General features: G+C 41.1%; 2 protein-coding genes across 2 annotated transcripts in view; one reads left to right on the forward strand and one right to left on the reverse strand.

Moving 5' to 3' along the window:
- Positions 1 to 8,473, reverse strand: part of LOC118362014 (tyrosine-protein phosphatase non-receptor type 20-like) — a 36,000-nt gene extending 27,527 nt beyond the window's left edge. The window contains exons 1-3 of the mRNA XM_035742231.2: positions 8,353 to 8,473; positions 5,855 to 6,251; positions 5,555 to 5,676 (exon numbers count right to left, since the gene is read on the reverse strand). Coding sequence (XP_035598124.1) covers positions 5,555 to 5,676; positions 5,855 to 6,107 — 375 coding nt within the window. The 5' untranslated portion in view covers positions 6,108 to 6,251; positions 8,353 to 8,473. The remainder of the gene's footprint in view (positions 1 to 5,554; positions 5,677 to 5,854; positions 6,252 to 8,352) is intronic.
- The window catches only part of LOC118402328 (palmitoyltransferase ZDHHC16A-like), a 213,449-nt gene that overhangs the window by 141,401 nt on the left and 55,807 nt on the right, over positions 1 to 16,241 (forward strand). The window lies entirely within an intron of this gene.

The raw sequence follows: 16,241 nt of genomic DNA on the forward strand, positions 1-16,241 counted from the left end.
GAGAGAGAGAGAGAGAGAGAGAGAGAGAGAGAGAGAGAGAAGAAGAGAGAAAGAGAGTGAGAGAGAGAGAGAACAAGAGAGAAAGAGAGTGAAAGAGAGAAAGAGAGTGAGGTGACAGGTGGCTCTTAAGATACACTGCAATGTTACAGTGGTGTGTATGTGTGTAAGACTCTAAAGCGCAAACATTTTGTTACATACAGTAAATATGGACTTTTTCCACATTTTGTTGTAAAAACATGTTTTAAGAAATGTTTGCAAATGTATTGAAAATTAAGTACTGAAATATCTAATTTACAAAAGTACAAAAGTATTCACACGTTAGAATCACCTTTGGCAGTGATTACAGCTGTGAGTCTTTCTGGGTAAGTCTCTAAGAGCTTTGCACACCTGGAAAAGAACAATATATGTGACCGACTGGCTCAAATCATGTAGCAAAATTTGAAATTGTGTTTTTTACATTGGATAAAAGTAGAGACGAGGAGCTAGAAAATGGTATATCATACACTACAGTTAAAGAGCAATGGGGAAGTTATTTTGAAAGTTTATAAACTCACTTTGAAAAAATGGCCTTTGAATGTTTTGCTACTACTACTGGAGAGCCTTTCTTTGTCTACACCCACTCAGCATCGCTCACACCCTCTTAAGCTTTATCCCCACCCATCTCTTTAAGGGTTTATCTGACCTTTTTTAGTCAGATTCAAAATGATAACACTATTTTGTAGTTGTGACCCAAAGACTCTTGACCATTTATGTTGAGACTGTTCTTATTTCAGAAGATTTTGGAGTACGTTAGAAGAAGTATAAAATGAACTACTATGTTAATTTGAAAGACTGATATTATGATTCATATATTTTTTTACCCCTTTTCTCTCCCCAATTTCATGGAATCCAATTGGTAGTAGTTACAGTCTTGTCTCATTGCTGCAACTCCCATACAGACTTGGGAGAGGCGAAGGTCGCGTCCTCTGAAACACAACCCAACCCAACCAAGCCTCACTGCTTCTTGACACAATTCCAACACCCAACCCGGAAGCCAGCTGCACCAATGTGTCAGAGAAAACACCATACACCTCCTGGCGACCTGGTTAGCGTGCACTGCGCCCGGCCCGCCACAGGAGTCACTAGTGCGCGATGAGACAAGGATATCCCTGCCAGCCAAATCTTCCCCAATCCAGACGACGCTGGGCCACTTGTGTGCCACCCATGGGCCTCCCGGCTGCGACAGAGCCTGGGCTTGAACCCAGAATCTCTGGTGGGACAGCTAGCACTGCGATGCAGTGCCTTATACCACTGCGCCACCCGGGAGGCCAGTATGTTTTATTTTGATCCAAATTATACGGACCCTGATTTAACTTACATTGTTAATTTGTTGATTTTTCACAGCAGATTCTTTATCCATAAAATGAAGTGTGTGGAGAACAAACCCATCTTTACATTGTTTAAAATATAATCTAAATATTATTTCGAAATTATCAGTAAGTGTAAAAACAAAAAAGCAATACATACCATAAAAAATTTTGACAAAATGAAAATGTATCATCTCGATATGTAATACTGTTAGGTTTATGTACTCTTGTTTGTATATTTCTGTTTTTGTATTTGTTTTGTTGATAATAACAATAATAATAATACAAAACACATTTTAACTTCTATGGGCTAGGCCCTTTTTTTCTCCATTTCCGTCTGGAAATGTTTTTTTTTTTGAGAGAGAGAGAGAGAGAGAGAGAGAGAGAGAGAGAGAGAGAGAGAGAGAGAGAGAGAGAGAGAGACCATCCTCTTAGAAATACAAGAGAAAGGTCATATTGAAAATGAGCTCCTTGGATGGAATTCCTATGGCTTCCACACGGTGTCAGCAGTCTATGTTCAAGGTTTCAGGCTTATAACTTCAAAAATGAATAAGAAATAATAGTTTTAGTTGAAGGACACAGTCTTAGAAATCCGAATTTGCATGCGTCATGAAGAAATTACGCAACTGCTAAATTTTCCGAAATAAATATTATAGTTTGATGACATTTTAGGGTATCTGAGGGGTATATAGAAATATATTTTGACTTGTTGAAACAAAGTTTAGGGGTAGATTTTTGGATTCCTTTCTCTGCAAATTGAACGAGTGGATTACTCAAATCGATGGCGCCAACTAAACAGACTTTTTGGGATATAAAGAAGGATTTTATCTAACAAAATTACACTACAAGTTATAGCTGGGACCCTTTGGATGACAAATCAGAGGAAGATTTTCAAAAAGTAAGTGAATATTTAATCTTTATATGTAAATGTATGAAACCTGTGCCGGTGGAAAAATATGTTGATGTGGGGCGCCGTCCTTAAACAATCGCATGGCATGTTTTCGCTGTAATAGCTACTGTAAATCGGACAGTGCATTTAGATTAACAAGAATTTAAGTTTACATCTGATATAAGACACTTATATGTACCTAAATGTTTAAAATCCATAATATTTACAATTATTTATTTGAATTGTGTGCCCGCTAACGGGACACCGATCCTGATTAAAAAGCAGTCAGGCACTCAAGCTAACTTTCTAGCTACTTCCAGACACAAGTGAGGGAACAGCTCACTGAACATTGCTCGCTATAGCAGAGCTGGTTAGGCTGTTATGTTATCCAGAGCGTTGGTAACTGCAACTGGATAAAGCACTAAATAAACTTCAGTTAGTGCTAAATATGGCTGCTAGAATCCTGACCAGATGTCACGGATGACTCGAAGGTGAAGGTAGGAATCAGGCGCAGAGAGCAGAGGGTTCACGGAAAAATGCACTTTAATCCGGCACAAAATGGTCATGCCCAAAACACAGGGTAACAATGGTCCGGAGCACAATAACACCTCCAATACAAGATGTGAACAAAATATAATCCCGCACAAACAAGGGTGGGCTACACAAGCTTAAATAGGAAAGCAAATCAAGAAATCACAAACTTCGACGGGAGTCGTGACACTAGAACCATTTAAAAAAAATCATATTACTCCTTTGCTAGCCTCCCTACACTGGCTTCCTGTTAAGGCAAGGGCTGATTTCAAGGTTTTACTGTTAACCTACAAAGCATTACATGGGCTTGCTCCTACTTATCTTTCCGATTTGGTCCTGCCGTACATACCTGCACGTATGCTACGATCACAAGGCTCAGACCTCCTAATTGCCCCTCTAATTTCTAAGCAAACAGCTGGAAGCAGGGCTTTCTCCTAGAGCTCCATTTTAATGGAATGGTCTGCCTACCTATGTGAGAGACGCAGACTCGGTCTCAACCTTAAGTCTTTACTGAAGACTCATTGCTGTCTCTGCCTGGCTGGTTCCTCTCTCTCCACTGGGATTCTCTGCCTCTTACCCTATTACAGGGGCTGAGTCACTGGCTTACTGGTGCTTCACTTGACTGGGTTGAGTCACTGACTTACTGAGTCACTGGCTTACTGGTGCGTCACTTGAGTGGGTTGAGTCACTGACGTGATCTTCCTGTCTAGGTTGGCACCCCCCCCCTCCTTGGGTTGTGCCGTGGCGGAGAACTTTGTGGGCTATACTCGGCCTTGTCTCAGGATGGTAAGTTGGTGGTTGAAGATATCCCTCCAGTGGTGTGGGCGCTGTGCTTCGGCAAAGTGGGTGAGGTTATATCCTGCCTGTTTGGCCCTGTCCGGGGGTATCATCGGATGGGGCCACAGTGTCTCCTGACCCCTCCAGTCTCAGCCTCCAGTATTTATGCTGCAGTAGTTTGTGTCGGGGGGCTAGGGTCAGTCTGTTATATCTGGAGTACTTCTCTTGTCTTAGCCGGTGTCCTGTGTGAATTTAAGTATGCTCTCTCTAATTCTCTCATTCTCTCTCTCGGAGGTCCTGAGCCCTAGGACCATGCCTCAGGATTACCTGGCATGATGACTCCTTGCTGTCCTAAGTCCACCTGGCTGTGCTGCTGCTCCAGTTTCAACTGTTCTGTCTGCGGCTATGGAACCGAGACCAGTTCACCGGACGTGCTACCTGTCCCAGACCTGCTGTTTTCAACTCTCTAGAGACAGCAGGAGCGGTAGAGATACTCTTAATGATGGGCTATGAAAAGACAACTGACATTTACTCCTGAGGTGCTGACTTGTTGCACCCTCGACAACTACTGCGATTATTATTATTTGACATGCTGGTCATTTATGAACATTTGAACATCTTGGCCATGTTCTTTTATAATCTCCACCTGGCACAGCCAGAAGAGGACTGGACACCCCTCATAGCTTTGTTCCTCTCTAGGTTTCTTCCTAGGTTTTGGCCTTTCTAGGGAGTTTTTCCTAGCCACCGTGCTTCTACACTTGCATTGCTTGCTGTTTGGGGTTTTAGGCTGCGTTTCTGTACAGCACTTTGAGATATCAGCTGATGTAAGAAGGGCTATATAAATAGATTTGATTTGTTGATCATTGCTACAGACATTTTCAAGTTTTGCCATATATTTTCAAGATGATTCAAGTCAAAACTGTAGCTAGGCCACTCAGGAACATTCAAGGTCGTCATGGTAAGCGACTCCATTGTATATTTGGCTTTAGGTTTATTGTCCTGCTGAAAGATTAATTTGTCTCCCAGTGTCTGTTGGAAGCAGACTGATCCAGATATTCTTCTAGGGTTTTGCTCGATTTTGCTCATGCTAAACTCTATTCTGTTTCTTTTTATCCTAAACTCCCAAGTCCTTACTGATGACAAGCATAATACACATAACATGCAGTAGTGGAAAAAGTACTAAATTGTCATACTTGCTTGAGTAAAAGTAGAGATACCTTAATACAAAATTACTCAAGTAAAAGTCACCTAGTAAAATACTATTTGAGTAAAAGCATTTGCAATAAGCATCACTGTACTGCTGTTTCCAAGTGCCCTAGAGAAAAAAGTGAGTGCAGATTTGTGACCGTGGTGGTTGTACCAATACTACATTGAAAACCGCTTGTCTCTAGCCCAAACTGTTCAAAATTTGTGACCCATATAATCTACGTTGCAGCTGGATGCATCTCAATTGGCGGACCACATTTTACATTCATAAACCATCTTGTTTTAAAACTAATTGTAGGCTGTTAACACCTTGTTCAGTCATGTTACCTCAATAGGTAGCTAGCTAACCACCTGCCAACTTTACCAGTATATCCAAACATTTTGGGGCACAGAAAAAATGGAAATTAGAGATCAATAGCAATTAATGAATGACATATTTGCATGTTGTCACTCAGAACATCACTGACATTCTTAAAGAGACAGTGAACAATTTTCAATGTAATGCATCTCAATTGGAAACTTTCAATGACAGGTATTTGTATCAAGATTTTAGCTTTTATAATAAACAAATGTCTTTACAGGGTAACAAATTTGTTTCTATGGCACAACATCTGCTTGAAAACTACAATAACTAGAATTATTATATGCCCAATAAAGACTGTCTCAATCAACAAGAAATTGTATTTTCTGGTGCTCCTAAATTTTATGTGGTACTTCTAACTTTCTAAAGTTGGGAGCACCAGTGCCACCATTTATGTTGTTTTATTTAGAGCTCTGTGAGTTTGTGTGTGGGTGTGTGTGTTACCTGTCCAGCCATGCCTTCTGTCAGGGCCTGCAGGCGGTGTGCGGGATGATGGGGAGGAGAGGGTTGGGGGGGAGAGTGGGGGGCATCCTCCTCTACATAAGGTACTGGATCTGAAGTCAACTCTGGAATCAAACATACAGGCTAAATTACATACAGTATAACTCAATTACTTAAGTACATTTTGTTTAGGTTTGAGGACTTCAGATTGGAATATATACTTAGCTAAAAATACAACTTTTTAAGTATGAAACCCCCCCAACAAACATGAATTTGGGATTAACTGGCCCTCTTATATCTCACCAGGGGGAAGGTCCTCCTGCTGGACATCAGGTAAGAAGCAGGCAGCAGGTTTAGAGACAAGCTCTGCTTTATCCCCCATGTTGACGCCTTGGCAGGTCATCATATTTGACCCAGGACAAGGGGAAATATTTGATCCAGGACAGGAGGCCATATTGGATCCAGTACAAGAGGCCATATTGGATCCTGATCCAGGACAGGAGGCCGTATTTGACCCAGGGCATGCAGCCATGTTGTCTCTAGGGCAAGAGGCCATATAGAAGAAACCATCAGTGCAGGGTGCTGTATTGGCCCGTCGTATGATGTCTCTACAGATGTTGAGCTGGACGTTTCCCTTTACCTTACGGAGGATATCCACCACCTTACTGTGGCTCAGACCTGATACTATTATCCCATTCACCTAAAACACATTGGAATACAACACTGACACATACAATGAACTCCAAAAGTATTGGGACAGTGATACATTTGTGTTGTTTTGGCTCAGTACTCCACCACTTTGGATTTGAAATGATACAATGACCATGAGGATAAAGTACAGACTATCAGCTTTAATTTGAGGGTATTTTCATCCATATCAGTTTAGAAATTATAGCACTTCTTTATCATAGTCCCCCTATTTTAAAGTATTGGGACAAATTCACTTATATGTGTATTAAAGTAGATAAAAAGTTCCATATTTAGTCCCATATTCCCAACACACAATGGCTACATTAAGCTTGTGACTGTACAAAAGTGTTGGATGCAAAGTTACATTCATGTGGGAAGCTGCTATAGACCACCAAGTGCTAACAGTCAGTAGCTGGATAACATGTGTGAAATGCTTGACAACGTATGTGATATCAACAGAGAGGTATATTTTCTGGGTGATTTAAATAGACTGGCTTTTATCAAGCTGCCCACTCAAGAAAAAGCTTCAAACTGTAACCAGTGCCTGCAACCTGGTTCACGTTATCAGTCAACCTACCAGGGTAGTTTCAAACTGCGCAGGAATGAAATAATCAACATATAATCAATGTATTGATCACATCATTACTAATGCTGCAGAAATGTTCTTGAAAGCAGTACACAGATCCATTGGATGTAGTGACCACAATAAAGTAGCCATATACAGGAAAACCAAAGTTCCAAAGGTTGGGCCTAATACAGTGTATAAGAGGTCATTCAATAAGTTTTGTAGTGATTCCTATGTTGTTGATGTAAAGAATATTTGTTGGTCTGTGGTGTGTAATGAGGAGCAAACAGACGGTGCACTTGACATATTTATGAAATTGCTTATCCCGGTTACTAAAAAGCATGCACACATTAAGAAACTGCTAAATCCCCATGGATTGATGAAGAATTGAAAAAGTGCATGGTTGAGAGGGATAAAGCAAAAGGAATGGCTTCACAACCGATTGGCAAACATACTGCAAATTGAGAAATCATGTGACTAAACGGAATAAAAAGAAGAAACTACACTATGAAACAAAGATAAATGACAAAAAATAACAGTAAAAAGTTTCGGAGCACCTTCATAGATATTTTGGGGGAAAAAGGCAAACTCAGCTCCATCATTCATTGAATCAGTTGGCTCATTCAATTCAAAACCAATTGATATTGCCAACTACTTTAATTATATTTCATTGGCAAATTTTTCAAACGTAGGCATGAAATGCCAGCAACAAAAGCTGACACTACACATCCAAGTACATGTACAGTACTAGTCAAAGGTTTGGACACTCCTACTCATTCCAGTTTTTTTTTGTTTTTTTTAAACTATTTTCTACACTGTAGAATAATTGTGAATACATCGACACTATGAAATAACACATATGGAATAATGTAGTAACCCAAAAAGTTTTTATATTTTATATTTGAGATTCTTCAAAGTAGCCACCCTTTTCCTTGATTTTTTTGTTTGTTGGGTGGGTATGATATGTATGTCTCTGTAACTTTCTCAATCATCATTATTCACGATTCATTCAGGATTATCTGTAATCATGGTAGCATCCACATTAATGTAGAAGTGTTCATTTACAATAAAAGTGACTCCAAAACCACACAATACATTATTTACTATGAATTACTATTGGGCACAAAACAATTTGAAACACAAGCGAAACAAACAGCAAATGCATCCAACAAATTGTAGAGTCACAAGCTTGATGTAGTCATTGCGTGCTTTGAATATGAGACCAAATACCTTAATTTTTATTATTTTTATACATATATAGTACGTGAATTTGTCCCAATACCTTTGGTCCTCTAAAATTGAGGGACTACGTACAAAAAGTGCTGTAATTTCTCAAACGGTTTACCCAAAATGCACTTTAATCTCATAGTCATTGTATCATTTCAAATCCAAAGTGCTGGAGTACAGAGCCAAAACAAAAAGTCACTGTCCCAATACTTTTGGAGCTCACTGTATTTACTACAAATATATTAAAAGTAATGTTAGGACTCATGTTAGGACTCAATCAGTTATTGATAAGTGTGTGTGTGTACGTGCTTGTGCGTACCTCGAGAAGTATGTCTCCCACTCTGAGCCGCCCGTCTTGGTGGGCCACGCCTCCAGTGCAGATCTTCTTCACTCTGAGCACGCTCCCATTGCATCCTCCAATCAGAGCAAAGCCCAGCCACCCTCCCTCTGGCTTACAGACATCTATCTTCAAGATACAGCTCTGATTGAGGGAAAGGGGGATGTTACAAATCCACTCATAAGGGGTCAATTCTAACTTCCACTTAAAGTCAAATTTGCACTAAATCTCCCATTGATATCAATGCATGATTAAGTGAAAATTCAGTTTAGGAAGTTAGGCATTTCCCCATATCCCTTGTACCAAGACAGTAAAAATATAGGTGCATTAAGCAATTCTCTGCCAACAGGCTGAAGTGAGCAGTGTTTGAGCAGTAAAATATGAATGCATTAATCAGGTGAAGAGAATGCCCACACAGCTCCCCAGAGCCGAAAGCACAGATGACTCTAGCTTCAACCTGTGTCATCACTGAGAGAAAGAGAGAGAGAGCGATAGAAAGAGAGAGAGAGATAATGAGAGCGAGAAAGAAAAAGAGATAGGTAGACAGCGATATTACTTACATCTTGATCTGAGGTGACAGAGAGACGTGATCTGAATTTCCCAGTGGTCTCGGTCACGGCTTTAGCTGCAGAACAAACACAGAGAGACGGAACAAAATGAGACAGAGGAGAGCTTAAAAAAACATGTCTCTGCAAGAACATAAAAGTTTATGGTTAAGGGCGGTGTACTGCAGCGCCAGCTGTGCCATCAGAGTCCCTGGGTTCGCGCCCAGGCTCTGTCGTAACCGGTCTCGACCGGGAGGTCCGTGGGGCGACGCACAATTGGCCTAGCGTCGTCCGGGTTAGGGAGGGCTTGGTCGGTAGGGATGTCCTTGTCTCATCGCGCACCAGCGACTCCTGTGGCGGGCCGGGCATTAACCAAGGTTGCCAGGTGCACGGTGTATCCTCCGACACATTGGTGCGGCTGGATGCGCGCTGTGTTAAGAAGCAGTGCGGCTGGTTGGGTTGTGTATCGGAGGACGCATGACTTTCAACCTTCAGCAAACTTAATGACGGTGTTGGAGCCGTGTTTGGCCATGCAGTTGTGGGTGAACAGGGAGTACAGGAGGGAATTAAGCACAGACCCTGAGTATTGTTGCCTACCCTACCACCTGGGGCCGACACGTCAGGAAGTCCAGGATCCAGTTGCAAGAGGGAGCTGTTTAGTCCAAGGGTCCTTAGCTTAGTGATGAGCTTTGTGGGCACTATGGTGTTGAACACTTTAGCTTTAGTTAATGAACAGCATTCTCACATAGATGTTCCTTTTGTCCAGTGGTTAGTGTGTAGGACTTGTAACCTGAAAGGTTGCAAGTTCAAATCCCTGAGCTGACCAGGTACAAATCTGTCGTTCTGCCCCTGAACAGGCAGTTAACAAACTGTTCCTAGGCCATCATTGAAAATAAGAATTTGTTCTTCACTGACTTGCCTAGTTAAATAAAGGTTAAAAAATTAGAGATTGCATCATCTGTGGATCTGTTGGAGCGGTATGTGAATCAGAGGGGAGGTTACCCGGGATGATGCTGTTGATGTGAGTCATGACCAGCCTTTCAAAGCACTTCATGGCTTCGGGGCGGGTTAATTTAGGCAGGTTACCTTCGCTTCCTTTGGCACACAACCTTTGATGGTCTCCCTGAAACATGTAGGTATTACAGACTCGGTCAGGCAGAGGTTGAAAATGTCAGTAAAGTCCCTTGCCACTTGCCAGATGCTTTGAGTACACATCCTGGTAATCCGTCTGGCCCCGCAGCTTTTTGAATGTTGACCTGTTTTAAAGGTCTTGCTCACATCGGCTACCGAGAGCATTATCACACAGTCGTCCGGAACAGCTGGTGCTCTCATGCATGCTTCAGTGTTGCTTGCCTAAAAGTGGGCATAAAAGGCATTTAGCTCATCTGGTAGCCTCGTGTCACTGGGCAGCTCGCGGCTGGGTTTCCCTTTGTAGTCTGTAATAGTTTTCAAGCCCTGCCACATCCGACGAGCGTTAGAGCCGGAGTACTAGGATACAATCTTAATCCTGTATTGATGCTTTGCCTGTTTGATGGTTCATCTGAGGGCGTAGCGGGATTTCTTATATAAGAATTAGTGTCCCGCTCCTAGCCTTTATCTTGATGCGGATGTTGCCTGTAATCCATGGCTTCTGGTTAGGATATGTACGTACGGTCACTGTGGAGATGATGTCGTCGATGCACTTATCGATGAAGCCAATAACTGAGGTGGTATACTCCTCAATGCCATTGGATGAATCCTGGGAAAAAAATCCGTCTGTGCTAGCAAAACAGTCCTGTAGCGTACCCTCTGCGTCATCTGACCACTTCTGTATTGAGCGAGTCACTGGTACTTCCTGCATTAGGTTTGGCTTGTAAGCAGGAATCACGAGGATAGAGTTATGGTCAGATTTGCCAAATGGAGGGCAAGGGAGAGCTTTGCATGCATCTCTGTGTGGAGTAAAGGTGGTCGAGAGCATTTTTCCTCTGGTTGCACATGTATGTGACATGCTGGTAGAAATTAAGTAAAAATGATTTAAGTTTCCTCGGCAACACTAGATGAGCATTTTCTTGTTTTTCTTATACAGCTGGTTGAGTGCGATCTTAGCGCCAGCAACGATTTGTGGTGGTAAATAGACGGCTACAAACAATATTCGTAGATGAAAACTCTCATGGTAGATTTTGTGGTCTACAGTTTATCATAAGGTACTCTTCCTCAGGCGAGCAATACCTCGAGACTTCTTTAATATTAGACATCGCACAGCGGTTATTGACAAATAGACACACCCCCGCTCCTGATCTTATTCATAAGCAGGTACCATAACCAATGCAGATTTATAGTGAAACAAGATTCATCTAACACATACACTGTATCAATGCCTGTTTGACCTTGAAAATAGTTATATCCCTCCAGTCACAAAACAAAGCCTCTTCAAGAGGAACATTTCTCTTCACTTCAACAATATACAGTGCATTCGGAACGTATTCAGACTCCACTACTTTATCAACATTTTGATACGTTACAGCCTTATTAAATTGTTTTATTCCCTCATCAATCTACACACAATACCCCATAATGACGAAGCAAAAAAGGTTTTTACATATTTTTGCAAATGTATTAACCTCTTGAACCTATAGGGGCGCTGTGTCATTATTGGATAAAAAGACGTGCCCGTTTTAAGCGCAATATTTTGTCACGAAAAGATGCTCGACTATGCATGGAATTGACAGCCTTGGAAAGACACAACTCTGACTTCTCCAAAACTGCAAAGATGTTATCTGTGCGTGCCCCAGAACTAATGCAACGAAACCAAGATGATGTTTCATACAGGAAATGCCCCGGAATCTGAAGGCGCTGTGTTCCAATGTCTCCTTATATGGCTGTGAATGCGCCAGGAATGAGCCTGTGCTTTCTGTATATTCCCCGAGGTGTCTGCAGCATTGTGACGTGTTTGTAGGCATATCATTGGAAGATTGACCATAAGAGACTACATTTACCTGGTGTCCCGCCCGGTGTCCTGTGTGCGTAATCAGTCCATGCGTGTTCCATTTCTTCAGAATTGAAAGTAAACTGCCACGATGGATTTTATCGTCGATAGATATGTGAAAAACACCTTGAGGATTGATTCTAAACATCGTTTGCCATGTTTCTGTCGATATTATGGAGTTCATTTGGAAAAAAGTTTGCGTTTTAATTACTTATTTTAATTTATTTTTCCTTACCAAAATGTGATGAACAAAACGGAGCGATTAGTCGACACAAATAATATTTTTTGTAAAAACGGAACATTTGCTATCTAACAGAGTCTCCTCATTGAAAACATCTGAAGTTCTTCAAAGGTAAATTCATTTATTTGAATGCTTTTATGGTTTTGGTGGAAAATGTTGCATGCTGAATGCTAACGCTGAATGCTAATGCTAAATGGTACGTTAGCCATCAATACTGTTACACAAATGCTTGTTTTGCAATTGTTGAGAAGCATATTTTGAAAATCTGAGATGACAGTGTTGTTAACAAAAGGCTAAGCTTGAGAGCAAATAGATTAATTTCATTTAATTTGCGATTTTCATGAATAGTTAACGTGGCGTTATGGTAATGAGCTTGCTGATAGATTTACACAATCCTGGATACAGGTTTTTTTCCGTAGCTAAACGTGACGCAGAAAACGGAGCGATTTGTCCTAAACAAATAATCTTTAAGGAAAAACTGAACATTTGCTATCTGAGAGTCTCCTCATTGAAAACATCTGAAGTTCTTCAAAGGTAAATGATTTTATTTGAATGCTTTTATGGTTTTGGTGGAAAATGTTGCATGCTGAATGCTAACGCTAAATGCTATGCTAAATGCTACGTTAGCCATCAATACTGTTACACAAATGCTTGTTTTGCAATGGTTGAGAAACATATTTTGAAAATCTGAGATGACAGTGTTGTTAACAAAAGGCTAAGCTTGAGAGCAAATAGATTCATTTCATTTAATTTGCGATTTTCATGAATAGTTAACGTTGCGTTATGGTAATGAGCTTGAGGCTGTAGTCACGATACCGGATCCAGGATGGCTCGACGCAAGAAGTTAACAATAAAATACTGAAATATCACTTTTTAAGTATTCAGACCCTTTACTCAGTGCTTTGTTGAAACACCTTTGGCAGCTATTATAGCCTTGAGTCTTCTTGTTTATGACGCAACAAGCTTGGCACACCTGTATTTGGGAAGTTACTCCAATTCTTCTCTGCAGATCCTATCAAGCTCTGTCAGTTTGGATGGGGAGCGTTGCTGCAGTTATTTTCAGGTCTCTCCAGAAATGTTCGATCGGGTTCAAGTCCGAGCTCTGGCTGGGCCACTCGGGGACATTCAGAGACATGTCCCAAAGCCACTCGCGTTGTCTTGGCTGTGTACTTTGTGTCATAGTTCTGTTGGAATGTGAACCTTTGCCCCAGTCTGAGGGCCTGAGCGCTCTGGAGCAGGTTTTGCAAAACACAGCTTAGCCTTTTGTTAATCCACCTGTCGTCTCAGATTTTTGAAATGATGCTTTACAGCGAAAGCAATCCAAGCGTTTGTGTAAGTTTATCGATAGCATAGCAAAATCAGAAAAGCAATCAAATTAATCGTTTACCTTTGATGATCTTCGGATGTTTTCACTCACGAGACTCTTTTACACAACAAATGTTCCTTTTGTTCCGTAAAGATTATTTTTATACCCAAAATACCTCCGTTTGTTTGTCACGTTATGTTCAGAAATCCACAGGAAAGAGCGGTCACAGAAATCATATCCATAATGTCCACAGAAACATGTCAAACGATTTTTATAATCAATCCTCAGGTTGTTTTTAAAAATATATATTCGATAATATATCAAGCGGGTGTGTAGGTTTTTCAATAACACCGGGAGAAACAATTGCTGCTGTACTCTGTAGCGCAAAACTCACTCTGAGAGCTCCCACCTATCCACTTACGCAATGTGATCTTTCGCGCTCATTTTTCAAAATAAAAGCCTGAAACTATGTCTAAAGACTGTTGACACCTTAAGGAAGTAACAGAAAAAGGAATCCGGTTGATATCCCTTTAAATGGAGGATAGGCATGCATAGGAACAGAGAGGTTTCAAAATAAGAGTCACTTCTTGATTGGATTTTCCTCAGGTTTTCTCCTGAAATATCAGTTCTGTTATACTCACAGACAATACTTTTACAGTTTTGGAAACTTTAGAGTGTTTTCTATCCTAATCGGACAATTATATGCATATTCTAGTTTCTGGGGCTGAGAAATAGGCTGTTTCAAATGGGTACATTTTTTAGCCAAAAACAAAAATACTGCCCCCTACACGCAAAAGGTTAATTATATGAGCTCTATCACAACCCTGTGACTCTCAGATCAATTCAGTGTCTATCAATGAATTATCTGAGAGTCCCTCACACATTTCAACTGAGATCCTTTATAGCAAAGACACATAGTGAGACAGCATAGGCATAATTTATCGTTCAGCTTTGTCTCCTAAACTATGTTATTTTCTTAAACTCAGAACCATAAACCAATCCTCCATGTCAACAGGCATATATCAAATCCATCCTATCTTGACAAGATCACAGAGAAACACTGACTGGCACACAGACATTGTGGAGCCAAGAGATACACGCTTGACCTCCCCTCTCTCCGGCCCAAGCAACTTAGTCTTGACATAGAACAGATACTGCAACCCCGCCACAGTATTATACAAAAATAACATTCTGATGAGAAGTAACTTACAAACATATGATGAATATTAAACATCTTACCTATGTTACCAACCAATTCTGATTATTCCCCAACATTGTTTGGGCACATTTTATGTTACTTTGTGCTGTCATTTTGGAACGGAATAAAAAGTGCGCCTGTTCACTACACTCTGCTTTCCTGCACCTGACTTCGCCTCAAAATGGCACCTTTTCTACGGTGAAGCATGGTGGTGTTAGCATCATGCTGTGGGGATGTTTTTCAGCGGTTTGGACTGGGAGACTAGTCAGGATTGAGGGTAAGATAAACAGAGCAGAGAACATAGAGATCCTTAAAGATGGACTTTGATAACTAACTCTGACTTGTGTGTGGTTTGCTCTCATGATTTGGTAAATAGAGGAAATTTCCACCACAACACGGAACATAGACAAAAAGTAATGCGCGTAACAATATCCACAATTCCAAAATACACATAACACAAATAATCTTACACAAAGACATGATGGGGAACAGAGGAATAAATACATATGGATTGATTGGGGAATGCAAACCAGGTGTGAAGGGAACAAGACAAAACAAATGGATACATGAAATATGGAGCGGCGATGGCTAGAAAGCAGGTGACGTCGAACCGCCAAGCGTCGCCCGAACAAGGAGAGGAGCCGACTTCGGCGGAAGTCGTGACATGGTTTCATCAGACCAGAGAATCTTGTTTCTCATGGTTTGAGAGTCCTTTAGATAATTCCTTCGGCATTTCCAAAAGCAAGTCATCTTAATTAAAAAAAAAATCATATTTGGACAGTCCTTGCTTAGACAGTAATTGGTTAGTTAGTTATACTTTGTCGGCTGGTGAACAGAGCTCCAGCAGCGGATTCAGTGTCCAGATAGCTAATCAATAACATAAAATTTGCTAGGTTTCTAATTAAGCAGCACTGCTGCTAGCTAGACTGGGTAGTCCCTCACGTTAATGAGTTATCTTAACATTATCTGTCAGTGCAGCGTTTGAGTCAACATGTTTAAATGTAAGTTAGTCGAATCTGTCTTAATGTGAGGTCAATAACTGGGCTAACAAAATGTGCTATAGTAATAGCAAGCCAACAAAGTTCACCTCCAGTTCTCCTTCTCATCTTTACACTTTCTCCCTCAGAGAATGAACAGTCGCCCGCAGGCACCGAAATATACTTTTTGGTGATGAATAAAAAAGACTTTGGAAAACCACTTTGACTCCGCCTGCTGGAGACACCACCGTACACAGAAATGCTAGTTTGAGGCAGCACTAAAAAGGCAGAGCCAGGCCAGGGCTCAAGTTTGGAGTATTCATTGCCATGTGAAATGTAGTATAGCCTAGCTTGTTTTACACCATCCCAGCAAGGCAAAAGACTCTGAGTCAAAATCATTTGGACGGCTAGAGCCACGAAAGCCCGGGTCTGGTGATTGTCAATGGCTGTAACGTAACAAAATGTGGAAAAAGTCCACGGGTCTGAATACTTTCCGAATGCACTGTAGTCAGAACAGGACAAAAACTCACGTTGAACTCCATCCTCTGTGGCCATTTTGGTGTGTAGGTTTCCTCTCAGACAGAAAGACAACACTGGCCTTCTAGATTTCCCCTCTTATTCCGCTACCTCACCCCTCAC

This window comes from Oncorhynchus keta, chromosome 2, assembly GCF_023373465.1.
Source record: "Oncorhynchus keta strain PuntledgeMale-10-30-2019 chromosome 2, Oket_V2, whole genome shotgun sequence".
Classification (NCBI taxonomy): Eukaryota; Metazoa; Chordata; class Actinopteri; order Salmoniformes; family Salmonidae; genus Oncorhynchus; species Oncorhynchus keta.